Below are 26,255 nucleotides of genomic sequence, written 5' to 3'. Positions count from 1 at the left end.
CTTCAGCTCCTTTGACCCGTGACCAGTTCGTCTCAACTACGTGACCTGATGTCGAGCATTCAAGTTGTCCCCATCCACCTCTTCCTCATAACACATCTCTTCTCCTCAAACCTCTCAACAACCTTTCCACCTGACATATTTCACGCAACAGTGGCTCATCCCACAGCAAGTTGCATCTTAAAGACCTGATAATCTCATTTTATTGACTCCACCTGCTCTGACAACCATGCCGCACACGGGTCCCATGGACTTCCAGGCCCTGATCCTGTGTGGTCCTGGAGGTTCACTTAACACATTCACCTCCAGGCCCGAGGAATATCCCAAGTGTCTCATTCAAGTCGCAAACAGACCCATGGTATTCTATGCCATTGACTTTTGCAGACGATCAGGTATCACTGGTAAGTCCAAATCCTCTCGCTGTCTCTCGACCTACCTAGCCCAATGAATAAAATTGGCTAATTATATCCCAGATATCACACTGATTACTCCACCACAGTCCTTCCCTCCCCTTAGAGCGGCTCTGGACCAAAACCCACACCTTACATCATTCTACTCGCCCGCGGTGTCGCTCGTCGCACCGAAAGACCTCGAGATGACCATGGGAACCGCCCAGCTGCTCCGCCTCCCCGAAGTCCAGAGGTGTATCACCACTAATTTCCTCCTCCTTCCCTGTGACATTATCTGTGAAATCCCCGGCCAATCAATTGTCGAGGCGTGGATTGGCAACCAGTGGGTCTTGGAGGATAACAATGCTTCTAATGGTGTTCACCACGCATCCCCTCCAACCACTTCCTACTTCGATCGTCAGCTGGAGGCTCGCTCTGGTGGTCTAGCTGTGTACTACCAGACCGACAACCGAGAGGAAAGTATCCAGGACGAAGCGACTGATTTCATAGCTATCGCACCACTCGAGCAGAACGAAGCACCCGTCGTCCCCGGCCCCGAGGGACCGCTGATCCCACGCTTCAGCCTCTCCAAACTCCTCATGTCAATGCCGATGGACACAATCAAGGAGAAAATGAAACAAGACAAAGGCCTTCTCATTCGTCATTCTCTCGTCAAGAATTGTCCGCGCATCAGAATGCTCACCACCTTCCGCGACGCCCATGTTTACGTCTTCCCCTACTGGGTCAAAGACCTAGTCCACCACCAAAAGAAACTTGAATCCATTAGCGAGGATTTGGTCGGTACCTGGGCCAAGTCAGCATGGCAGAAAGGCCTCGGCGACAAGCTAGGATTGACCAAGGACTTCAACGAAGACACCACTCCCGCCCATGAAAGAGAATTCACCCCCGAAAGCAGTCACACTGGCGCATTTGTCGATAAAGTAATCGACATCAGGGATATGAGCACTACCAGAGCTCGCTCGAATTCCGAACTCCTCCTAGACCAATTTTATCAATCTACCGAACTGCCACAAATGCTAGCTTACGTCCACCGAGGATCAACCCCGTTCATCCGCCGAGTCGATAACACAGGCATACTTCTTTCGACTTCCCTTCTCCTCGCAAAATTGCCCTCTATTGAGGAAGTTGGTCGAAAGGCAGCGTCACCTTTTGCGCACGCTCATAAAGTTGCTTACCCCGAAGGCGTGGCTTCGCCGAGCAATGTTACGAAGAAGGATTGTCTTCTCGGTGAGAATGTGATTGTTGCAACTGGTGCTGTTATCAAGGAGAGCGTGATTGGTGCGAATTGCCAGATTGATGGCGCTGCCCGTATCATTCGTTGTGTTCTGATGGAGGGTGTTGTTGTTGAGACCAGGGCTCAACTGACTGGGTGTGTGATTGGTCGACGAGCTCAGATTGGTCGTGAATCTGTGCTGAAGGGGTGCGAGGTCCAAGATGCCAATGTGATTCCAAAGGAGACGAATGCTAGGGATGAAAAGTTTATGGTTTCTGAGGAGTTGTGTGTGTGAGAGGGGGGCATGCTATTCCAGGCCAACATCAACTGGCGTGTTCATTAACGAGATGAAATTGTAATCGAGAAAACAGGAGAAAATAGAAAAAAAAACACTTCATGATCAGAACATGCCCAGGTGTCCCTCTAACTTCGGTAAGATGAGGTGAGTATTGACCTTGGAAGGCGAGATGTACATCATATTGCTCTACAGGTTCCAAGCCCTTCTACGAATCAGATTAGAAAAACCACAAACACAACAGCTCTGCCTAGATTGCAATGTATCTCTTGTATATTTTGTAATCTGTCTCCCCGAGCTGTATGCGATAGCCACAGTCTTTCCTCAACTCTCTCCAGCCAACAAACGTGCAAACTGATTTATTGCTGTAGGAATCAATCCTATAATGGTTTGATCCTCTAGCAATATTCAACCCAGGCATCGAGGTTCATGTTCTTGATGACAGTCGAGAACTTTTCGGCGTTGGCTGCATTGCAGGCAGATGTCTTTAACGTAGAGGAGAGAACGGCTCTGGCTCGGAGCTTGTGGTGACCATGTCCGTATCGGTGTTTTTGCTCCTTGGTTGAATCGGTGCTGGATTCATCTTCCTCTTCATCGTCCTCATCCTCGTCCTCATCCTCGTCCTCGTCCTCGTCGTCTTCGTCATCCTCATCAGCATCGGTGGTACTGTCGGTACTGTCGGTGCTGTCAGTCTTGGTGGTAGCAGTAGCAGTAGCGGCAGTGGCAGTAGCAGTGGCAGCGGTAGAGGTAGCAGAAGTAGAAGTAGCGATAGCAGTGACAGTGGCGGTGGCAGTGGAGGTAGCCTTGCTCTCAGTGGTAGTGGAGGTAGCCGAGTCAGAAGCATCAGAGCTATCTGACTCAATAGTGTCCCCAGAATACTCAATATGGAAAACCGGCTTATTGACTGCCGTGAAGGCAGCATAGACATCACACTCGTTATACTCGGCACACTGCTCGTTGACCGACCACTGCATTTTATCAATAACCGAGCCGATAATGTCACCCCCATTTTTCAACCCGAGCGACATGCCACGAGAATGCGACTCGGACGCCAGGAAAGTCACAAAATCAATCGAATCAGCCTCAGTCAACCCAAGACCGTTCTCATTCCCATACGCATCAATGTTGTCCGGATCAACGCCATCACAGCCCTTCTGCTGCGCTAGATCCAAACGCGAACTCATGATGGCACGAACGCTGCTCGACTTGATATTCAGCCAGCGCTCGCCTGGCCATTCATCGAGGTTGCTGCCAAAGTCTGCGCTGTCGAACTTGCTGATGTCTGACCTCCAGTCCTCGTAAGTGCCGGCAGAGAAGTAGCAGATGACTTTATGGCCTTTTTTCTGAAGAGTGGTGATTGTCTCGGCAGTGTTGTCGAAGAGGTCGATGTCCCAGATGTCGGCGTCGACGGTGGTGTCTTCGACGGCGTTGATGAGTTGGATTTGCCATTTAACCCCGGCCGCTGGTTGCCAGATTGTGGCGGCGGTGCTGGTACTGGTGGTGTCGCGCTTGGAAATCTTATTCTGGTTGTGTCCAGCTCCGAGCTCTGCTCGGACGTCCATCCCGATGGCAAGGAAGAAGAGGCATAGAACACAGGATACCAAGATCTTTCCTTTGGTCGCTAGGACCTGCCAGCCCGAAGTTTGGGGATAGTTCATCATTTTGGTAAAATTGGTTGATGTTGAAAGGAGTGTAAGAAATGAAAGAAATGAATGTGTGTGTAGAAAGGAATGGATAGACAGCTTGAAACCAGCAAGTGTCAAAAAAAGAAGAGACCGAAGAAGAATGATGAAGATAGAATGGGGGGCATAATGAGTCGATACTCAGTACTTATAGACGGCGTAGAGATGCTGGTCAGAAGTTATTTGGTGTATACCCTGCATGAAGGTGTTTCATATCTCCACATATGGCATCGAAGGTATAAGGCTGGAGATTACCTAAAATGACCGAACCACTAGCGGGGGATATTTAACGAAGCCAAGCAAAATGAAAACCCCGTTATTTCGGAGATCGGGCCAGTAAAAGTGCTAGTTTAGGGCAAATAGGAGATTAAACTGAGGAGGATCAGTCCGGAAGAGTATGGAAAAGATGAAACAACTGCCAAGAAACGCCTCGCGGTAGTTGTAGTCCGTTCATTTGCGGATATTCTCCCTTTGAGCGAAGTGCAATCTCACTTGGATCCTTTGGCCCAAGAGGTAATTGTTTAGCGTCAAATATGTTCCAATCGGAGTGTCCGGTAGGTTTCTCACCCGTTGTCCTTAATTAATTAGACACAGATTGAGATCTATACAGCGCCATACCAACTTCTCACATACGAAGTACAAGATTATGAATTTGAAATGCAAAGATGCATCACGGAGAATTGCCAAATCTTTGAATGATCTGTGCGAGTCCACTTAAGAAATGAAATTGTACAAAATACCCGATCTCAACGGCATTAGCGTCATGCCTTGATGGAGTTGGGCCAATTATATAGAACTATTTCTTGGCCACATGGTGTCTGGCCCCTTTGGCCCCCTGCGAAGTAGTCAAAAGGGCCAAAAGAGTCAAGAAATATCTCCGGGTTGCCTTGGCACATTACCAAGGGCGCTTACGTTTGGCACAGGTTCTCAGAGGTCATTTCAGACAGGTCCCAACTGATATCTTTTTGGCTTCAATAATGGTTTCTTTCTTTCATGTTGATCTCTGATATTCTGGGAATATATAAGAGTACGAAACGGTGGAAATAGGTGTATAACTTGACAAATTCAGCATAGTAACCTTAGTTCTTGACAATGTCTATCCGTGTGCACATATTTCTTTCAAGCGAAACCAATCTAACATGCATACACCCCTGTAACTAAACTATTGGCCATCATACACCTCATATCCATACTTCCTCCCAACATGATCCTCCCGCAAACGCCGCTGCCCAGACCCATACACCCTCTCCCGCATCGTACCACTCTCACCCTCAGGCGCGTATACCCCTCTCCTCCGCAATTCCGGTACCAACAACTCAACAACATCCTCAAACGTTCCAGGTGTCTGCACATACCCAATATTAAACCCATCCAAATCCGCCACCCGGACCCATTCCTCCAAAAAGTCCGCAACGGTACTCGCAGAGCCAACAGGAACAGGCCCAGCCCCACCAATCGAGATATGCTTCCCGATATTCCTTGGCGTCCATTCAGGCACATCGGGACTCTGGTAAGAGAGTGTATTGATTGTTGAATGAACCCGGGCGTCAACATGTACATCTGATGCCGTAATAGGCGTGTCTAGATCAATCCGGCTAAGGTCGATACCGGTTCCACCGGAGAAGAATGCAAGACCTGCCTCTTCGCTGGCGTATTGCAGTGCTTCGCGGTATTTTGCTTGTGCTTCTTCATCGGTTCGACCGACGATCGGAGTGAGGATCGCGAAAACCTTCACTGATTTGGGATCTCGGCCATGCTTGGCAGCTTCCTCACGGATGGCTTTGATGCGTGGTGCCAGAATGTGCGGTGAAGGGGCTGAGACAAAGATTCCTTCTGCGTGTTTGGCGCCGAAAGCGACACCGGCTGGAGATGTACCTGCTTGAAAGAGGAAGGGGGTGCGCTGCGGGGATGGATCTAGGATGTGGGGACCATCGAATTGGAAATGCTCGCCGTGGTGGTGGATGTATTTGATTCGGCTCGGGTCGGCATACACCCCTGTTTCAGCATTCTCTTGGAGAGCGTCATCTGCCCAGCTGCCCTCCCACAGTCTACTACAAGTAAGTACTTTGTATGACTGTTGATGATGCACTGTTGCTTACTTGTACAATGAGGTCAGGTACTCATCGGCAATTTCATACCGCTTGTCGTGATCCACTAGAGGCAATCCCACCTATGGTTGTTAATTTTGGGTAAGATTTATCTGTCAATGGGTATACTCACAGCCTTTGCAGCAGACTCCTTCCACGAGGTCACAATATTCCACCCGAATCGACCACCGGTCAAATGATCCAAAGTCGAAAACCTCTTTGCTACAACGTATGGAGCTTCATATGAAGTAGAGGTGGTGATTGCAAACCCTAGGTTCTTGGTGACCGAGGCCATTGCGGAGATTGGCTGATACATATAATCAGCAACCTGGTCTGATCAATGAAAGAGATAGCTAACTCACGATCGAAGGGTCTCCCATGGGATACTGAGCTCCATTACGAATCGCGGGCTCTGCGGTCCCCTTGTATGTATCATATAGACCATATGTGTCGGCAAGGAACAACGCATTGAAATCTCCTTTCTCAAGTAATTGGGCCAAGTTTGTCCAGTAGGATAGGTCTCGTCGCTTGGTGGCTGACTGATCGGAAGGGTGCTTCCACTGACCAAAGGAAAGATGGCCTACCGTGAGCATGTCGAAGCCATTGAGGTATATCCGCCGCTTGGGTGGTGAGGTTTCAACTGACATTGCGACAGGATATCTTTCAAGCTGTAGGCTTGATTTCACTCTTAGTATATATGCGATCAGAAGAAATGTCTCTCTTTTATGATTTTCCCAGTTCAGATGTTGCTCTATGTTGATATTATTTATCTGCCCGTTCAGAACAACCCCGCACGACGCTCAACTGCTGTCATCTCTCCAACAAAGCACGAATACTAAGCCCCATCGTATCAGGGATCCAGAAGTTCTCGCTAAGTAAGATAGGCATTGCACATTGGCCCCTCCGGAACGGAAGAAGTCCGAATAGCGTTGTCTACGACGGGATCGCGTGATTTGCTCCTACGAAAACATCCGACAGGTTGAATCTATCTCTACATATATTGGAATATGATTCCTAAGACAGTTTCCAACCACCAATGCGCCATAACTCATATTGCCTGCGGTACATTTCGTAATATTGGTATCTTATACTTCAAATCTTACACTTCAATTCACTATACTTACTAAAATCTTCATAATGCTAAGACTTTCCATACTTTTCTATCGGTATACCCAAGTCGTTGTAATCATTGCCTTTTTGCACCAAGTCCATAGGTATCTGGGCCATTCTATTGGTCTTTTTTTTCTTCATTTTCGCTTGTCCGTACGCTGGACGGTCTTTCCAGAACGACGTTTCCAATTCTTAATAGAGGACACCATCTTCAATTTAGGCATTTTGAGTGCGCTAAATAGTTGTCGGCGCATCGAACGGCTCCGGCGACAGCGCTGGCTCCAAATTCTGGACACTAATGACTGGATAAATCTTCCACCTCGGTGGAAACTGTAGCCGGTATGGTAGATGACCAACACGTTCGATTACCGTGAAGGGGCCTACGTACTGTTGGTATAGTTTATGCGAGATAGTGTTATTGATAGAGATGTTATAGTCACGGCCGATACGGAGCAGGAATTTGTCGCCGACGGCAAAGTACTTGGGTTGGTGCCTCCGGTCGTAGTAGCCTTTCATTTGCATAGCAGCGTATTTGAGGTACTCGATGGCATCCTGGCAGGATGATAGGTCTTGTGTGGCGAACGAATTGTGGAATAGGTCCCAGGGCATACGTAGATCGAATCCGAACATAAGCTTGGGCAGTGTTTCCGATACAGAGGCGCCAACATAGCTGTCCATTGCTGCTATCGCGGTCAAGTAGACTGATCGGCCAGTCTTCGGTGGGATGAAGGGATACTGCTCGGCTCAGAAGTGGAATTATTTCGCCAGCCACGAAGATCGAAACGGAAATGCAAAATGTACGGTTGTTGTAAAATTTCACTTGCTGGTGGAAGCTTGCATCTAAGCTCTTGTGCCTTGGGTGAACTATCACCATCATTGCTGCTGTCTTCAGCTGTATGTGCTCTTTTCTTGGTGTCTGCCACCTAGGCGATAGGGAAAGAATTTAAGTAAGAAGAAAGTTGAGGATACCACCCGGGAAGAGTTGTTGTTTGATAAGGGACATGGGGGACGTTTGGGAATTTCAGAGGAAATACAGAAGTTGGAAGGTAAAAGGCAAACCCAGGGATACTCTCTAGCTAGCGGGAAGGAAAAGATCGTGGTTGCAGATCAAGTAGAATTACTTTTGTAGAGAAATGATAAAACTGTGTTGCTTGGATAATGTAACCTTTGTATATAAGCCTGGTTAATACAATATCCAGCGATATATGTAAAGCCAAGGAAAGAGTGACAAAATCAACCACTAGAGGTATGAATATGAAGTTATAGAAGTTCCAAGATTGGCACATGCTACAAGACGGACCGTAACCAAAACTAGGCTAGTCCACATTTGGTTACTCTGTAAACCTTGAAACTTGGGAACCCCTGCTTAGCCGCATCGCGTCTTTTAACGTCTTGGATTGGAGAAGACATGCAAGTCTAAAAAAAAATGGCCCCTACGAAATCTGCCGACAAGATATTTCCAATCACAGCCTTCATTTCAGACCTACCAACCAACCTTATTTCCCAGTTCCTCCCCTCATCATCCGAAAATGGCCCTGGCGGTGGACGCTTGGTCATTGTAGGCGATGTACACGGGATGAGAAAGTCCCTTGAGTCACTCCTACACAAAATTGGCTTTGACAAATTCAAAGGAGATCATCTTATACTAGTTGGCGACCTAGTTAATAAAGGGCCCGATAGTCCTGGTGTTGTTGATCTGGCTATGAAGCTAGGCGCTAGCGCTGTGAGAGGCAACCACGAAAATGCAGTTCTTAACGCAGCCGCGGAGATAAACGCCACAAGGGATGGTCTAGTACATTCTAGAGCTTTGACTGGCAGTCCGGCCGTACCTAAGAACCTCGAAGCCGACCTACCCGAGGATGATGTTCGAGGTTCCGAGATTCCTGACAAATCCGGATCTGCTACAATTACCGGCACTCCTACATCGCATAGTACGGCATTGGTACTTTCAACGCGCCAGATCGACTGGCTTGCCGCTTTGCCTTTGATCTTGCGCGTTCAGCTACCTCATGTCCTAAAATCCTCCTTTGGCGACAATCTAATTGTCGCACATGCGGGCCTTGTTCCTGGTATCTCACTTGAAGACCAGGATCCACATACTATAATGCATATGAGGAGCCTCGTCCGTAAATCGGGCGATGAGGATGGATTCACACCGGCTGAAATCCCCGGAGAAGAAAGCTGGATTGTGGAATGGGACCGGTGGCAAGACAGGCAAGCATCCAAGACTACGGTGGTATTCGGCCACGATGCAAAGCGCCGTTTGCAGCTAGGCAGGTATGCGATTGGATTGGATTCGGCGTGTTTATACGGCCATCAATTAAGCGCGGTTGTTATTGCGGCTTCCAACGGGGAGATTATGCACCATGTCGTTCAAGTCGAATGTGCTGATACGCCTATAGCTCCAACGGTATCTGTGAAAGACGGTGACAAGGCAGTAGTTGTATAATCAGTATACAATAAAAATAGATGATTTCATTGACTCCGACTTCTCGCTAAAGTGATATGCATACAAAGCACATAACTCTATACGTAACATACGCATCGCTAACTATGTATATCAGTTAATACTTGAAATGCAAACGGCGTCAAAGTCGCGATAAATAGTTATTGAAATACATCAACTTTTACTTGTCTGTCACATGCGTGAATTTTTGCTGATAGATAAATACCCAAAGGGTCTTTCTTTATTCAGGTCTCAAAGCCAATGACTATTATTAGTGATATATATGAACTTTTTACTCGAAGATCTTAGCGTCACCTTAAGACAGGCAACGATCGAGTATAAACACTTGATGAATTAAAAATGCTCGCTATTCCCAAAAACACCCAAAATGCATCACTTTCAAGGCCAGAGAAGCAATTCCCTTCCTTGAGCCTTGAATCTCGAGACCATGAAGCCCGGGCTGCAATTTGATTCCCAGTCCTCCTCGAACTCCGAAGCTGGGTTGTGTGGGTTGAATGTTTGCTTCTTGGGAAGCATGGAGAGACCGCGAGGCGCCTCATCGCCTGATGATTCGGCATCGCTGTCACCACATGGACATGTTGAGGTTGTTCTAGCTCCTGGCGTGGTGCAAGGGCAAGCACCCAGGGAGCGATTGCAGGGAACGCATTTGTAGTATGCCCGGCTGCCGGCATCATTGGAGCCTGAGCTTGTGGATAGACGCACTCCGGGGAGTCCGCATTGATCGCATTTCCAGCCGTGTGATGAGCGCTCGAGTTGGATAGTCATGGTGAAAGAGGATTGACCCTGGGTCATTGACTAAAGGGGTTGTATCAGTAGCTGTTGGACATAGGAAGATACCTAAATTACTCACATGAAATGAAATTGTATTGTAGATGAACGGAAACTGAGCGGGAGTAGAGCGGGATGAGGTACCCGAGGAATTGACTCAGAAGTAGATAGCTTGGAATTGAATTGTATTGCTGGCTCTAAAGTCCGGGGAAGATGTCGCCTTATAAAGATTTTGCGGGGGATGACCACGGGTAGATCATCATAACGCCATTTGAACCAACCTCAACCGCACTGCCAAAATGGTGTCGAAATTCGACGCAATCCCTTGGCGATTCTTGTGAAATCACGTAAAATCATGTAAGATCATGGCATTCTAGACTCATATTTGATCATAAAACGTAAGGAATGGCCGAATCAAGTTAGTATATCCCCGACCCAAACCGAGCTTTTAGGTAATATCACGTAAAAGGATCAAGTGACACCTGGAAACATTTACGTTTCTGTTCCTTAATAGGTTGAGCTATTTAGAGAAATTGCAGAAATTGCAGACAATGAAGTCATTGCCACAGTAGGCTTGAGGCATTATTATCCAATTGGCTGCTCGGGCCGGGTCTCCCCCGCATTTTCGCCATTTTCGATCTCAGGTGATTTCTCAGGTGACCGGAAACAAACCCAACAAACAGGCACGCCTTTGACGAACGTCACATGATTGGATGGCAACTGTATCCTCAACATTTTCCCCCTTACACCGTACTCCGTACCTCGTCTATACATAGAACGGTCAAAGCAACATGGGCGAGCTTGGCGACCTCATTGGGCTTGTGACACGGTGTATCCAATCCATGGTTGCCACCTGACTCATATTCAGCACGCAATTGATACTAGAGAGCTCGATTCACTGAGACTTATATGCATATGTACCTGAACTTGACCTTGGCCAAGTCCTAATCAAAAGCATTGACAACCCCAGTCACTGCCTTACCCCTGGATTTACATAGGTCGAACTCTGCGATCGATCTCATTCCTGCCCCATTAACAAACAGTCTCCCCCTTTCATCTCAGGCCCTTGATACATTCCCATACGATGAACATACTTAGCCCAAGACAATTTGCATCGCATCATGTCGAGATCGCTATTCCATCGCATCAGTCCTCAACAACAGGATCGGGGACTCGGGATGAATACACAACGAAGATACCGATGCAAAAGGTGGTTTCCTTCTGCGTTTCTGTCCAGTGACAGAAACCTGGAGAGGTTGAAGCAATGGTGAACTTGATCTGGGGCAAATACTAGAAATTCCTATTGCAGAGGGACCGCAATAGCAAGATGGCCATCATGCTGACAATATCGCTAGAATATTGGACAAGAGCAAGTATCTTGGTCGGGGCAAAGGCTGAAGTTCAAGATGCGAGAACGTGGGTCATATCAAGCATGATCTGGAGGTGGATTAAGAAGCTCTAGAAGTTGGTTTTTTGAGTTGAGGTTATAGAGCCCGCCTGTATATCACACTATCCATGTCTTCTTTCTTCGACATCGGTACAAGACATCCGATGAAGCCAGGTACTGAAAGTAGCACAGGCAAACTAACCAAGCATATCACTAGCTCGTGCAGGCTAGATCTAATAAGCTAACGACCTGGCCACTCTGCTGATCGCTATCCTTTCTGTCGATCATGCACCTTAGATTATGAATGGGTGCATATACCAGGCGACTAAAGTAGTTCAAGTAAGACCATCACACCCGATGAATATGTAATATTAGCTATCATATTCGAGAAAGTGGGTGTGATGTCTCTTCACCCCCCGAATCAAAAAGAAGCGAGCCCACGATGATGACGGTGACCCTATGGATATTGAATCAAGATTGCGATGAGCCATCAAAGCGGACCAAGGATCGACGGACAGATTTTCTACAAGTATGGAATCTCATATATACCATAGGTGATATCCAATTCAGTAAATAAATTTGAGAGTAAAGGATTCGAATCTTGGGACTCTATGCAAGCCTGTCATGATTTATTTGTAAAAAAATGGATTCATCAGACTAGTTGGTAAATCTCAAGCAAGTATGTACACATAGCGCAAGGGAAGGTAGAGTCACCTTGGTGAAATACACTTCTACCAGTGAAAGCAGTGACCTCATGCCATGGCGCTTAAATCATGTAGTCTACGTGTAGTCTCCAGTATACTATTCAACAGCTTCATCTGCCCGGCGCTTATGGAAAACTCGAGTGTAGATTGTTGAAAACCCAAGTTAATTCTTCATAATTTACATGCAATTGGGTCCAGTTCAACGCTAAACCCTAATTGATTCCGCGCATGCAAATCATTCTTACAAGCGCCAAATATTGCAGAACTCCTGCGGAATCGGGATTAGCGCCGTCGATACAGTTTGACGCCTCCATCACACATTCCGCCATACAAACTCGAGTATCCTGAAACCACAGGATAGCATTACTATTCAGCCTACATTCAGTCAATGGAATCTTGGAGAATCCAGTACTCAGCACTGACACCGCTCTTTGTGCTTCTTTCTCTTTGATTCCATCATTACAAATGCAATGGTTAGTGAGGGATATACAGGGGTGGAAATGAAGCCATAGGTATGGCTTCATCCCCAGGCATTGAGAAGATTAGACAGTTTTATAATTTATTTTCATACTTTTGTGAAAGATACAAATCTTAGTCACTACATCCTGCTTAGTGTACTTCATAGTATTTGATTCAACATAGATTTGTATGCAATGTCGCAGATGTGATATATATATTGAGAACTTGCACACTCGCATGCGCATTACGTGCTTTTATTAAAGATAGTATCCATGTAGGCCCAACGGTTGGATTGTCCAACTTCTTACCATTTGTTAATTACTATTGTGGTTTGCCGGGCCTGAAGTAAATGAGATGGTTTCTAATTGACATAATAAAAGATGACGTCTTTTCTGCTACGATATTCAACAAATTGTGTAATTTCTCATACTCTCTTATTCCAAGCTAGATATATCTCTAACATTCCTAGAAGTTGGTTGATTTTGTCCTGGATCTGGTGAAAGGTCTCCGAACGCTTTGTTTCACATACATCGATTTGATCACCAAAGAAGTTGATTTTCATCTCTGCCTGCGTGTTGGGATGGTTCTCACTCTTATGCTTGCCGTAGGTTTGTTAATAGGGGAGGTAAAGGTAACACGTTCTCTTTGTAAAGTATTGTTTATAAAATCCTCACTGATGGATCGAATAAGCCTNGGGGGGGGGGGGGGGGGGGGGGGGGGGAGCTCCAGCTATTAATTGCTAATAGAGGACTAGTTCTTCGTTATGAGTTCATCTCGAGGAAGGTTTAGTGGATCCAGCTGCGTAGTCCTAATCGAAATAGCATCTCGACCAGGAAAATCGCGGCCCCTTTCTGAAATTCGGTACATATAGCTACATAACTCTGCGATCTATACTATGCTTCCCCTTAGATCAAATCCCACATAGCCACCAGATTTCGTTTACTTAAACTGGGGCACACTTTCCACTCTTGCAGACCAGCTGACCAGAGCAATCATTTCCGTTGCTGCAAGAAGCACCTAGAAAATTATTTAGTAATCATTAAGAAAGAGCATAGAATGAGCAGGACGATTCTTACCCTCACAGTGTCCCTCCCACTCGCAAGTGCCAGTAGGGTCGGAGCTAGCGGCAGTGGTGGTGGTTGAGCCAGAGCCAGAACCACTGCCACTTCCACCAGACAGCTTGAGGTTCTTGGCAAGAGCAGTCACGAGCTTATCACCCAGAGCGCGCAGAGTGGTGAAGTTGGTGACGTAGTTCTTGTTGAGAGCACTGCTGGGCAGCACGGCGTTGGCGCCAGCGAAGACGATGTCTTTTTGGAATTAGTAGCTGTCAAAATATAATGGATATTTTATAGACTTACAGGTCACGTCGGGAGTACCGTGGCCGCTGTTGCCGTTCAGGTCTGCGTCGGGGAAGCAGGTGCGGGCCATCAACCACGAGGCCTCGCCGATAACCTCGGGGCTGTCAGCATCGGTGTCTCCGAAGATACCGTAGAACATCTTTCCGTCACTAGCTTTTAGTTAGCACACGATGAAGCTGAAATATTGATCAAAAATGGGGGGTTCATACCAGATAATTGCACCGACGTTGTTTCCAGGAAGCTGTTTACCGAAGTTCCTTGCGAATTTATCGGGAACAACATAGAACGGCACTTCATAGGCCGACAAAGCACCGAAGTTGGTCTCGTCCTGGCCATCGGGGTTTCCCTGTCACCATTGTGTCAGTAATCACATCCCAGTCAGATACTAAGAGTCATTCATACCTTGCACTTGTAGTCAAGACCGTCGCAGTCGACGTCCATATCCGCGACGAAAACATATGCGGCACCCTATCATCGACTGAATCAGTACGCGGAGCTTGAGAATAAGCAACCAACAAGAGAATTTACCTCGTCGAAATCGGCCCAATCGCTGTGGATGGTAATCCTCTTAGCTCCCTTATCGCCATTGATGGGGTAGGTTCCAGATGGGACAGCAACGCTAGCCTTAGCAGCAGCGCTCTGCAAAGCAGCAACGGGAATAGTCGAGCTAGCAGCGAAGTAGCTTCCTGGGGGACCACCGTCGGGCTTGTTGTACTTGGAGCCATCCACGGTCTGGGCGAGGGTGGTGGTGCCAAACAAGGCAAGGAGAGCGAAGGGAATTGAGCGGCTGTAGGTCATCATGATTGCGAGTAGAAGCTTTCAGAGATGGGGAAAAGGATGATTCTTGCTTTTCGAGGCCGGACAAGTGGCCCTTTATCAATTCTGCTGACCTCTGAAGGATCAAACAATTAGCAAGCTAGTAAATACTACCTCCGGAAACACCGGCGCTAGTTGTCACCAAATGCTTTTTTTGACATTCTAGTTCATATTACGGAGTACCTTGTCAGCCCCGGCTAGGCAGTTGATCCTCCAGGCGATCCGTAGTTTTGCAAAATGTGAGACAGACTAGCCTAGAAGAGGCGAAATGCTACGTTATTCAGCCACAATAGCTACAGTATCAGACCACCAGGAAGGCCGGTTTGGTATCCGAGGGAGGAAATTGTACCTGAATGATCAGGATAACTGCGGGGAATAGTTTTAGTCGTAGGGGTCCTTGCATAGCGTCACATTGGCGATGCGCTGATGTAAACGATAATCATGCAAAACGAAGAAACGCTAACCAAAAGCTTCTTAGTTGCAGACACTAGCCTCTAATATTACTTATCAGGATACCTTCACCCTACTCCGAATGTAGAAAATGGTATAGAGTAGAACGAAAGAAGAAAATGGTTAGAAGACGAAGATGCTTGCACGTATAGATCGGCACAAAACCCACATGTGTACGGAGTACTCCGTATTCGGGTCGCATATTGAGGGGAATCCACAACTTTAGAAGGTAACCAATAATCAATATACTTTTTATCTCACCTAGGCAATGTTCATAGCTTGTACTGAGTTGGTGAGTTCCACGAGGATGATTGACATGGATAGTTGGTGAACAGAGTACGGAGTACGCCGTAGAGGCCACGATACTCAGTAAAAACCAATTAACTATCTGGGTTGGACTGGGGCGTGGTAAGGCCAGGCCTGTCCATAGGTCCATGAGATATCTAGATAACAGTGGAAGATGGGAGACTTGATTAGTCTTGATTGACACTCGAGTACGATAGTAATTCATGGGCCCATTTATGTATAGCAACTTCCAAATAATCCCAAACTTGTGAATCCATCGAAATGTCGAAATGTCGAAATGTCCACGGGTTGAGGTGGTAAACCCCTGGGGTCCACGGGTCCTCCCCGGGACCCAAGAAGCCACTGACTAAGCAGACACTTCCACGTGATCTCCGGCAAACAATCAACTCCGACCTCGAAATTGTTTCGGAGTGACAACTCGACCAAGCACCCCGAGACGCCGCCCAAGATGGCCAAGAAAGGTACGTGGAACGAGAAACCCGAGAGTTCAATTGCATGATCCAACCACCCTTTTATGCCGAAATGGTGGATATGAAATGGGCGATGGCAGCGAGAACCGAGAACCCCCGGACTCTTTTGCGGCCCTTGGCTAACATCGTCTTTTCCCCGACACAGCGAAGTCCCGTACCATTGCCGTCCGGCTGATCTCTATGGCCATGACGGGCTACTACCGTACAATGATCCGGCCCCGTGTACACCGTCCTCTCAGCATGATGAAATACGACCCTGTCGTTAAGAAGCAGGTGCTTTTCCTTGAAGCGACCAAGGGTGGAAAGAACAAATAAGCTATTCGATTTTGGATTGGAGTTCTACTCGCTCTTTCTTTTTCAATTCGATTGTTGTGCGCCTTGAGAGCTATCCGACTTTCAATCGCGACGACGACTTTGATTTCGATCTCTTCTTTTCCTCCAATCGAACTTCGCCTTTTGCGTTACTTTGCAATCGCTACCCCGATACGCCGAACGATCGATATCCCAGACTTTGTGCAAATCTAGGGGAATGCGATAAGGGTGTTAGGGGGCGACCCCTGTGTGTACATTATTTTACTGGAGCCAATCGGGAATTTGTGATTCCCCCGGTTTCCCGGATCTTCTGCGGTAAATCTCCTTTTGTTGGAGCATTGTGTTTGGCGTTAAGAGCAATACAGCTTTTGGGTACCTCAATAAAACTAAAATAAACATCCCACAACATTCCACTTCATCGCCTTCCGAAGCATGCCCTGCTTGAGGACTCTTTTCATTCATCCGTTCGGGACAACAACAGGGTTTTCTGAATCAATATTTGAATATCCATGGACTTGTCGCACACACCTTGTTTTTGATAACATGAATATGGAGAATTTGCTCAACATGACCAGCATAATAATAGAGGAATGTCATTTGTTTCAGGGTCACCTCACGTTGAACTGCTTAGCCAACGTCTTGACTGAAGCGCTGATTGTAGCGGTCTCCTTCTAACCGTTAGCTAGGGCTACCTTGAAAATAATCGGGCATCTTACCTCGAGTGCGGCGCATACCTCGGCCTCGCACAGTGCTAGCTTGGGCAGATGTAGCTCCCCTGCTGCTACCTGAAGCCAACCCCTTCGGACTCAGTCGTCGCTCCGGGCCATCGGCTGCGTTTCGTGGTCTCTTCGGTGGCCTTGGGTTCGCGCTCGAAGAGTTATCTGTCTTGTCTATTGAGCCCGGTTGAGACTTTCCCACGGCAGGCTGCATATCCGTGGTCGTTTCAATTGAAGTTTCCGACTGTGCCACAGATTGGCGAAGACGGCTGTAAGTCCGTTGCTGCGTTCTCTTTAATTCCTTACTATCGGAATCTCTTCCAGAGCTGTTGTCGGTTGCGTCTGACATTCGTCTAGCTTTGCCGATTTCTGTTTGGGTGATAACACGCGTCCCCTCGAAGCTGACTACTTTACGCTTGGTGTTGGACTGTTCGTTCTTGGCAGATTTATCAACGAGCGAACTGTCAACCCTTTCAAGAGCTGACTGGGATCTTCCGCTTTTGCTGCCATCGGCGCTAGGAGGTTGTATCCCGAGAACAGGGTTAGGTTTATTGGGGTCTCGGCCTATTTCCATGGGCTCAGCTGGAAGTCTTTGGTGTTCTTGCGCTTTCTTGGTGGCATCGTCGGGCAACGCTCCCTGGAGATCTGGAGTTGACATGAAGAGCATTTCGAGCTCAGCTGGATCATTGAAAAGTGACAGGCTATTTTCTCGTGAAAGTCTGTCATGAAGGCTCGAAAACGGAACGATATGGCTGTGACTAGCAGGGAATTTTGGTAGAGAGTCAACACAATCGCCATATTTCAAAGCCTTCGGAGGGCTAGATGTCCTTGGTGGTAGAGGTCCATCTGTCTGCATGTTTCCAGCAGTCTTGAGAGCCTCCTTGTTTGATCCATTGGTCTCCAAGAGCTTGTCACGGTTCCCCTCTGTTGGCTCCAGTGCAATATTGCTGCCTTCAGTCACCTCTATGTCACCTGTGCCGTAAGGCTTGGTGCAAGATGCATTGCCCGTGATGGACGGCTGAGCAAGCGAGGACTGAATGATGTCTTCCAGTTTCTGCCATGTCTGCTCAAAAGGCTCATCAGGATGTACCTCGATCACCTTCGCAAACCCTTCTCTTATGGTTGCTTGCCAAGTTTCAGCCTCCTGGGCACGGCGGAGGAGTGAAATTATTTCAGCATCGGCTTCCTCCCCAACTTTCTCCAAAGCCGACGACCGTGATTTGAGCATGGCGATGCTTTCTTTGGTCGCTGCAAGCTCTTCATTCTTCTGGGCCATCTCCAGCTCAAGCACCTCCGCCCTCTTTTCAGCTTCCTGCATTGCTCTGTCTTTCAGCATTACAGACTCGGTCTCCTGCCCCAGGCTCGCTGCAAGCTCAGTGGTCTTTCCTCTAGCTCGCTCAAGCTGTTCGAGAAGCTTCTCTTTTTCCGCTAACAGACTCGCTTCGGAACTCTTCAATAAGTTCGTTTCAACTTCATTGGCTTTGACCTCTGTGATGTACTTTGAGCAAGAAATCTTCAGCTCCTCGATTCGATTCTGCGATTCGTGGTGCTGCGCCCATCAGTAGAGCACATCAACACCATGCGCTGCGTTGCTTACCAAGGAGGCCTTTTCCAGTCGCTCATCCTCGGCTGTCTTTTCAGTTTCGGCCTCCATACTGTTAGTGAACCACTGTCTCATTAGGCACGGTCGGGCTTACCAAAGAGCTTTGGACAGTTGCAAGCTGCACCTGGAGGTTGTTGAACTCTCTTTCTAGCCTCGCCTTTTCTGTCTCAAGATCTTGGATTTGTTCTTCAAATTTACCTTTCATCTGACCCTGCAATTTGGTGTTTGCAGCGCCCAACTCTTCTCGGATTCTTTGCTCGAGCAATTCAAGCTCACCCCGCAAGGCCGTCTTCTCAATCTCCAGCCGGGCATTTTGACTCCTGGATGCTTGTTCATTAGTAACAGTCTCGGTCAAAGCATGCTGAAGATGTTGATTCTCAGATGATTTATTGGCAAGTTGCTTTCGAAGAGACTCAGCCTCGATCGAGATCTCCTGCAGTTTAAGTTGCAATTGCGTATTTTCGGCGAACTTGTTGGAAATCTCCATCTCCAAAACAGGGTTTCCTGCTGGAATTCGAGCTTCGGAAAGCTTCTGGCCGAAGGTTTCTAACCCACGCACAAGGTCTGTTTCTGTTATTCCCACCGCCTTGATAGAAGAATCGAGACTACCGAGCATTGGCTCAACACTCTGAAGCTGTTGTTGCAAATTTCCGTAGCAACTCTCGCTATTAGCAAGCTGTTTGAAAATTGATGAATACGGACCGAGGTTGCCTTCAATCGCATGAAGAGCTTCTTGAAGGGCTTGGAACACATTTTTGCTCATTTCCGTGCTTCGGTCGACATCATTTGCGACCTGTGCAGCTAAGGAATTGAAACTAGAGTCATAGTGAGTCTACAATATTTGCTGTCCTTTGTTGCACTTTCACAGAACTTACCGAGATGTTGCCTCATGAACGCTATTGGTGAAGTCTTGGACATTCATAGTCTCGGCAGAGCACTGTTCTTTCAACCCCTGAATCGAAGCGAGACAATTTTCAAGCCCCGGACTCAGTTTTGACAGGATATTATCCTGTGATTTGAAGCAAGATGTTGTGAACAGCTCGTAGGCAGAGTCAAGCTTTTCGAGCATCTTGCGCTGATCGTTTCTGACAAGTGCCAAGTATCGCGACTGGCTCTGAGACTCATTTTGGATGTAGGTTTCTAGAGTCGCAATTCGCTTTTGCTCGTTGGATAGCTGGGCCTTGATCAAATCGCCTCTTTTCTCTGAATGATCCAAGGCCTCTCTCAAACTGGCCACCGTTCCCTCGGAAATTGAGAGTCTCTCGCGTTGGTCTTGCATGGTTTCTGCACTATCCGAAACTTTCAATCTGATCTCGTCCAAAATGTGTTGAATTTCGCTTTTCTCTCTATCAAGAGACATAGTGGCTTCTTTTAATTCTTTGGCTTGCCCCCGGACCGCGCCATATTCACGGCCAAGTTCATTGAGGACGCCTTTGAATGTGCCAAGTTTCGCCTTCCATTTGTCTATTTGTGCGCGCTGAGATCTTGACTCGGACGAGGTTTTGGCGAGCTGTCCTTGGCATTTCTTGAGCCGGTCCTGCAGATTAAAGTTTTCTTCCTTCAAGGCCTTGTTCTCATCCGTTACTTGCCGTTGGATAACTGCAGCCGCTTGCTCGCTTTCCTCTCGCTGTCTCATTCTCGTGATGATAAGCTCGAACAGATCATCCTCACTGAGCTGAACGCCATTCTTGCCACCAAATAGTGGTGCCTGTTGCTTCGAAGATGCTTCCTTTTCAAGGGTATGGCGCCGCTTCGACGTCTGAAGCTGATTGTGTATAGCCTTGAGAGGCACACGAGAGCACGGGTTCTCCGGAATCTCTTGCCTCTCTTTGTGAGGATGTTGCACTGGGGGCGCCTCTGGTAAGGCAGAGTTCCCTTCACCCGTTTTCTCGATGTCAACAACACGCTCTTGACTCGGGTCAACGACCCTTTCTACAGGGCTAATAGTCTCCCTGGGGGTATTAGTCACCGCCTGTTCTTGTCCAAAACTCTGTTTTCCTAGATCTCCAGGTGTAGACCGACTACCGTTGTCTTTGTTGGATTCAGCTACTGTCGATAGCCGGCTTGGTGGCTGAGAAAACACAGGTTGTCTCGCGGGTATTGCTGCCCTGAAGATTCCTTCTTTTCCAACGCTGCGAGCATTGAGAGGACTGAAACCAAGAGAAGATGTTAGTCCATTTTGAACAGGGGTGTTCACCGGTGAGATCAGCCTGAGTCTACATACGTGTCTGGTCTGGTCAGTTGATGCTTGCGACCTGCCTCCTCTACCATCGATTCCCTTGAAGATCGGGCATTATCAATTGCAGGATGTGGCATGGTAGTTTGCTTGGTCAGGTTTCGCGAATACGAGGGCTTGTGTGAGGCGGGCTTGCCGAAGGAGAAATCTATAACATCAATACCAGAACTCTCTGGGCGCTGCAGCAGCGGACGGGGGATTTCAGAGCTCTCCATGATGAATTGCTGATTGGAAGTGGTGGGGAGAGAGGAGCAAGGATGAAGAAATTCCCAGGTCTAAGGAAAAATGGCAGCGACGTCAAGCCAGAGGGAAGGAGCTACCCCGTGACCGAGCCACCATCTCTATACCTACATCCTTAAGAGGTCTCGATATTCATCCATACCTAGGTAGTATTTAGACTGAAAATAAATGGTCAAATTAAGATAAGTAACAGAAGAAGGATTAAGCACAGTTGATCTAGACATAAAATGGTCGTTACCGTAATGACCATTTTAACCAATCGCTCGGTATAGTTGAATTGAAGACTGAAGGGCAAGATTGACTCGAGTTTAACAAATTAAATATTTATCTAGCAATTTATCCTTATTCATACTAAAAATTCATGCATTACTTCTTTAGCTGTATAAATAATGCATCGAGTGGACTCTTCCAAGGTTATACCAATTATGATTAGAAGGTATATATTATCCAAAATCTCTCATATTTCTTGTCTCTGCTGCAAGGAAATGCAAAACAGATTTGAATATGAGATGAGTCAATATATCAACACAAAAATGCTACGTACATATGTCCGTAATTGTCATGAAATGATTTGATACATAATCTCTATTCATCACAAAGTGGTGGGTGCATGTACCTCCCTAATAATACAGATAGTACGGAGTATAAACAGCCTCATCCCAGGTTTGAATGTTTCATGAAAGTCAAAATAGCAGGCCGAAACCGGCTCTTCATCTTTTATGTTTTAATATGTTTTACCCAATGCCCAGTTGACAAGGATCCCCCATTCTATTTTATATAAGCTTACCGTGGGCGCCCTCTAGGGGTTCTAGTTACTAGACTCCCATTTGATAGGGGGTTTTAGAACCTTGCACCAGCTGACTGCGCTCACATATCAAACTAGAACCAATAATACTCAAACTGGTAGATTCAAGGTGTTAGACAAACATACTCTGTACGGAGTACGGAGTACGTATGCAGCATATCTGCGCCATAGTGGGGTGAATACCAAAAAAAAGACCCGCCTAGAATTGATGCAACTGCAGCCGACGAAAGTCCTTGCATGTGAGTGATCAAAATCGAACATCGAATATTCTTCAAGCATTCCAGGGTCCTTCTATACGACAGTTCCCGAGACAACTATGCATTTCGGCCCAGGGCGATAACGTGGCGGCCACGAGAATTCGGGAGAAATAGGGCAGCTCACACGTGTGGCAAACTATGATCAGTCGAATGCAGCATGCTTCCAAGCTATCTCTTGGTTCAAACTATGTTGAATGTGATTTACTTGAGGATATTCCAAATTGTAACTCCAAGGGAATGGGAATGAGACAGGAGGTAAGATGCAATTTCAAGTGGCACAGAGTCTCACAAAGAGAGGGTAGGGCGTAGGGCACGCTAAATGCCTAAATAGTGATCTACATTGTGTACTGTACGAAGTACAAAATAGTCCGATATAGCATTCAATCGGGTAGAATTACCAATTCTCCCCCCCGGAATCCCCTAAAGAACCATGTTTCAAATTGAATTTTGATCGCCGGGATGTTCGTCTAGGATTATAATGGACAAGTCACTGAAAAAAAAGTCTGTGCATCCTGTTAACGGATATCATAGCCTCCGCTCATGAATCCAAGCGGGTCGAACTGGACTAAGGCCTCTATGCTCTCCACCGCACCTCATTCCTTAGCTTTGGCGAGCCCGATGTTCGGAGAGCATGTGGGGGTTATAGGGAAGTCGTAATGTCCAACATCATATCCACACGTTATCAGCCCAAATCAAAGAGAACCTAGATAACCGGGGAATATCAATATCTGCCATAAAACAACTAGGCTTGAAGAGTAGTAACACAGTGTAGATCGCACGGCATCCAAGACCAGAATAAGCATAGGTTACGGACCTAAAAGCCCATTTTCTTTCATTTATCCCCCCTTTGCCCCCATTTTCTTCGTCACGCCTGATTGGCCCAGTTACTGCCACTTCTGCCAGACCGCTCACCCGCTTCATCCCCTTTCTTTCATCTTTGCTTCACTTATCAAAGTGGACTGGGAAATACTTGGTATTGCTGTGTCATTTGACATATTAATTTCTTCGATTTTCTGTCGTCTCCCACTTTTTTTTTCGTGGGTTCTTTTATTAAACCACGAAATCGGTGTGCTTCGCGACTAAGCTCCCGGGCCCTCACATTTTCTTGATATACATATCCTGCAGGCTTGGAACCTCAAGATCTGCTTCGTTTTCTCTAGAAGTGTTCTGGTGGCCTTCTCATTTTATCTAGCCTTGTCTAGATCTCAACAAATTTGCATTTAGACCTGCATCGATCGTCTTCGCCGACTCTGAAACATTTGACCCCCGCTCAGCCATTTTACCTTCGGAATTCAGTCACCTCTCATGGAAATTGCATTTTGAGCTCGATATTCGCCGAAAATCTGTCCGACTACCGCTGTTGACGCGATCAACATTCAACCGGAGGACTTTTGGGACAAGTGTGATGTTGCCAACAAGATACTAGTCAACCTTTAACTATTTCGACCATCGGTCTATCCTCACAACATGGGAAACACTCAGGGGAAACCGGTGTCTTGCAACGATGCAGGTAGGTTTACTGGAGTCGAATCGAGGACGTCTTCGGGACTACCTGAGTCACCGAGGATTATTTCAAATAATATGCTAATCGCTTTTCCTTTACTAGTCAACCTCAATCATTTCCGGCTCCTACGTGTTGTTGGAAAGGGCGCATTTGGAAAAGTACGAATTGTTGAAAGAAAGGACACAGGTCTCACATTCGCCCTAAAATATATCCGCAAAGAGGAAGGTTTGTTGGAGCTCCAAAACCGCTGAGCTGAGTGTGCCATAGCTGACATTCGTTTCAGTGGTCCGTTCGGAAAGCGTACGGAATATAATTCGTGAACGGAGAATGCTCGAACATTTGAACCATCCGTTCCTTTGCAATTTGCGATACAGTTTCCAGGACATGGAGTACATGTGAGTATTCCCGAATTGAGTCTCGTCACTCGTCGCTGACTGAGTTGCAGCTATATTGTGGTTGATTTAATGAATGGCGGCGATCTTCGATTCCATATTTCTCGAAAATGTTTCACAGAGGATGCGGTGCGGTTTTGGATGGCGGAGCTGGGCTGTGCCCTGAGGTATATCCATTCGCAGGGTATCATTCATCGCGATTTAAAACCAGACAATGTCCTCCTGGATTCTGATGGACATGTTCACTTGGCTGATTTTGTAAGTTCTATCCGCGTGGGATCGCATTCACATGAGCTTCACCCTAACTTGATATTTCCAGAACGTGGCATCGGATTACCGACCTGGCAAGCCTCTCACAAGCAAATCAGGAACGCTGGCTTATCTAGCCCCGGAAGTCTATGAAGGAAGTGGTTATACCTTTGAGGTTGATTGGTGGTCATTAGGTGTCACCTTTTACGAGTGCATCTACAATAAGGTATGAGAGATTCGTTGCCCGTCTACTTTCCCGTCTAACCTTGAGTGCAGCGACCATTTGAAGGCCGCAGCCAAGAAACCTTGAGCGAAAACATCAAAAAGGCGCAGCCGAAATACTACGTCACCAATCCCGCAGTATCAGTAGCTTGTTTGCGGGCGTTGGGATCATTGATACAAAAAGACCGGAGTCAACGAATCGGCGCTATCGGGTTTGAGACCTACACCTCGCACATGTTCTTCGCCGACATCGACTTTGATGCCCTGGAGCGCAAACAGATCCCGCCAGTATTCCGCCCATCAAGCGACAAAACCAACTTTGATGCGACTTATGATCTAGAGGAGTTGCTTCTCGAAGAAGCGCCCTTGGAGGCCAGAGCGCGTAGACAAAAGCCCCGCGCTGAACTAAGGGACGATGCCACTGCGAAAGAAATTCGGGATGATGAGCTCCATCGTCTCATTGAAACAATGTTCGAACCGTTTGACTACACCCTGACTAGCTACCAAGGCAATGCCGCGGAAGCTATTGCTGCCGTAATGTGAGTTTATCTCCGCATCAAGACTGCCTCTGTGTGCTAACAGTGTCTTCCAGAAACCCCGAGGAGTGCCTTCCAATTGGGACCACAACCCCAGCGAACCCTACCGTACATGCCCGTCAATTCTCACAGCCCGATCCTAAAAATACATCTCCCATCCAAGCCGACGGCTCGCATTACCGTGCTCCAGCGAATGAAAACATGACTACAGTCAGCGAGACACTTGACCCCAATGACCCCGCCACTAGTCAGCCTCCTCCTTCTCCTTCCAGCCGCGTATCACCTTCACCGCCACCTGCTCCGTCCTTTCACCGACCCCTACCTCCTAATAATCGACACCGCGGTGCTACCCGGCAAATGAGCAAAAGTGGAGGCGTGCAGATGGTTCTCAACGAAGCTGGCAGCTGGAGTGAGCTGGCCCATAACTCCACCCCCGCCGATGGAATGGAGGGTGGTGATGACAAGGGCAAGCAAGCCAATGGCATGCTATCATTCTTCAGTCGGAAGAAGGGCCGCGATCGCAGTCCCAAGCCAACTGAGCCAGGCGTTCTGGGCAAAGAGGGAGCTCGCCAGATTATCAGCTGAAAGGCTCGCCTTTGGTGAAAACCAATTGGCGCTTATGCGGCGCTGTCGCTGCTGACAATATACTCGCACAATATGGGCTATTGTGCTAACTTACGTGGTCTCTACTCACACTTGAGTTTGAAATCTCGGCCCGGAGACCAATGCTTCTCAGTTTAGCATCCAAGAACGTCGACGATCAAATGCCCCTTTAATTCCTTGGCCGGGTTTCCCCCACTTTGACACGTTCCGGTTCCCCCTCTTTTGGGAGCGGCCGGAGGGAGACGGCCTTGTTGACTCTGTCTGATTCCATTCTGCACATTGACTATGCATTTCTCTGCGTTGATCTTCGCAGCACGAGATGCAGTGCTGGAGGCACCATCTCCCTTTCATTCTATTAGATTCCCCAGACACAGCGAGAATTCATCTATTCATCTTTTATTATCTCTATATATCATCCTCTCTTCCCACCTCTCGGCCTCCCCCCCTCACAGCTGTACAGATATTCATGACAGACACAAACCCCCAGACTTGCACTTTGTTTTTTATTTCCTTTTATATCACTCCTCTTTCGGTTGGCTTTCTTAATTTTTGTCTCTTTCTTTTCGCAATGATGTTTTCTTTGACCTTGTATTGTGTTTTG

The 26,255-nt window shown here is 47.3% G+C and overlaps 8 protein-coding genes across 8 annotated transcripts; 3 read left to right on the top strand and 5 right to left on the bottom strand.

The window, feature by feature from the left end:
* Positions 1-226: 226 nt before the first annotated feature.
* On the top strand, positions 227-1,915 carry PEX2_093080 (uncharacterized protein; the record flags this gene model as incomplete). Its single annotated transcript, XM_016746578.1, has 2 exons — positions 227-398; positions 471-1,915. 2 exons carry the CDS (start codon positions 227-229, stop codon positions 1,913-1,915), a joined length of 1,617 nt encoding a protein of 538 aa, XP_016600294.1.
* Positions 1,916-2,313: 398 nt separating this feature from the next.
* PEX2_093070 (endo alpha-1,4 polygalactosaminidase) lies at positions 2,314-3,576 on the bottom strand (the record flags this gene model as incomplete). The annotated part of the gene is made up of 1 exon (XM_016746577.1): positions 2,314-3,576. One exon carries the CDS (start codon positions 3,574-3,576, stop codon positions 2,314-2,316), a length of 1,263 nt encoding a protein of 420 aa, XP_016600293.1.
* Positions 3,577-4,759: 1,183 nt separating this feature from the next.
* PEX2_093060 (LLM class flavin-dependent oxidoreductase) lies at positions 4,760-6,331 on the bottom strand (the record flags this gene model as incomplete). The annotated part of the gene is made up of 4 exons (XM_016746576.1): positions 4,760-5,645; positions 5,697-5,767; positions 5,818-5,991; positions 6,047-6,331. 4 exons carry the CDS (start codon positions 6,329-6,331, stop codon positions 4,760-4,762), a joined length of 1,416 nt encoding a protein of 471 aa, XP_016600292.1.
* Positions 6,332-7,028: 697 nt separating this feature from the next.
* On the bottom strand, positions 7,029-7,472 carry PEX2_093050 (uncharacterized protein; the record flags this gene model as incomplete). The annotated part of the gene is made up of 1 exon (XM_016746575.1): positions 7,029-7,472. One exon carries the CDS (start codon positions 7,470-7,472, stop codon positions 7,029-7,031), a length of 444 nt encoding a protein of 147 aa, XP_016600291.1.
* Positions 7,473-8,220: 748 nt separating this feature from the next.
* Positions 8,221-9,243, top strand: PEX2_093040 (metallophosphoesterase family protein; the record flags this gene model as incomplete). The annotated part of the gene is made up of 1 exon (XM_016746574.1): positions 8,221-9,243. One exon carries the CDS (start codon positions 8,221-8,223, stop codon positions 9,241-9,243), a length of 1,023 nt encoding a protein of 340 aa, XP_016600290.1.
* A 4,279-nt stretch (positions 9,244-13,522) lies between these two features.
* PEX2_093030 (glycoside hydrolase family 75 protein) lies at positions 13,523-14,738 on the bottom strand (the record flags this gene model as incomplete). The annotated part of the gene is made up of 6 exons (XM_016746573.1): positions 13,523-13,596; positions 13,656-13,886; positions 13,938-14,086; positions 14,147-14,283; positions 14,340-14,405; positions 14,466-14,738. 6 exons carry the CDS (start codon positions 14,736-14,738, stop codon positions 13,523-13,525), a joined length of 930 nt encoding a protein of 309 aa, XP_016600289.1.
* A 2,180-nt stretch (positions 14,739-16,918) lies between these two features.
* On the bottom strand, positions 16,919-21,061 carry PEX2_093020 (uncharacterized protein; the record flags this gene model as incomplete). Its single annotated transcript, XM_016746572.1, has 6 exons — positions 16,919-16,959; positions 17,008-18,556; positions 18,605-18,655; positions 18,705-19,425; positions 19,486-20,760; positions 20,835-21,061. 6 exons carry the CDS (start codon positions 21,059-21,061, stop codon positions 16,919-16,921), a joined length of 3,864 nt encoding a protein of 1,287 aa, XP_016600288.1.
* Positions 21,062-23,615: 2,554 nt separating this feature from the next.
* PEX2_093010 (AGC-kinase, C-terminal) lies at positions 23,616-25,636 on the top strand (the record flags this gene model as incomplete). The annotated part of the gene is made up of 7 exons (XM_016746571.1): positions 23,616-23,658; positions 23,755-23,877; positions 23,936-24,047; positions 24,098-24,302; positions 24,364-24,519; positions 24,570-25,054; positions 25,108-25,636. The coding sequence occupies 7 exons, from the start codon at positions 23,616-23,618 to the stop codon at positions 25,634-25,636; spliced, it is 1,653 nt and encodes a 550-aa protein (XP_016600287.1).
* Between the last annotated feature and the right edge of the window lie 619 nt (positions 25,637-26,255).

Source organism: Penicillium expansum, assembly GCF_000769745.1.
Source record: "Penicillium expansum strain MD-8 chromosome Unknown contig313, whole genome shotgun sequence".
Classification (NCBI taxonomy): Eukaryota; Fungi; Ascomycota; class Eurotiomycetes; order Eurotiales; family Aspergillaceae; genus Penicillium; species Penicillium expansum.
The sequence above is the reverse complement of the archived record's forward strand: the minus strand, read 5'-3'. Positions and strand labels throughout refer to the sequence as shown.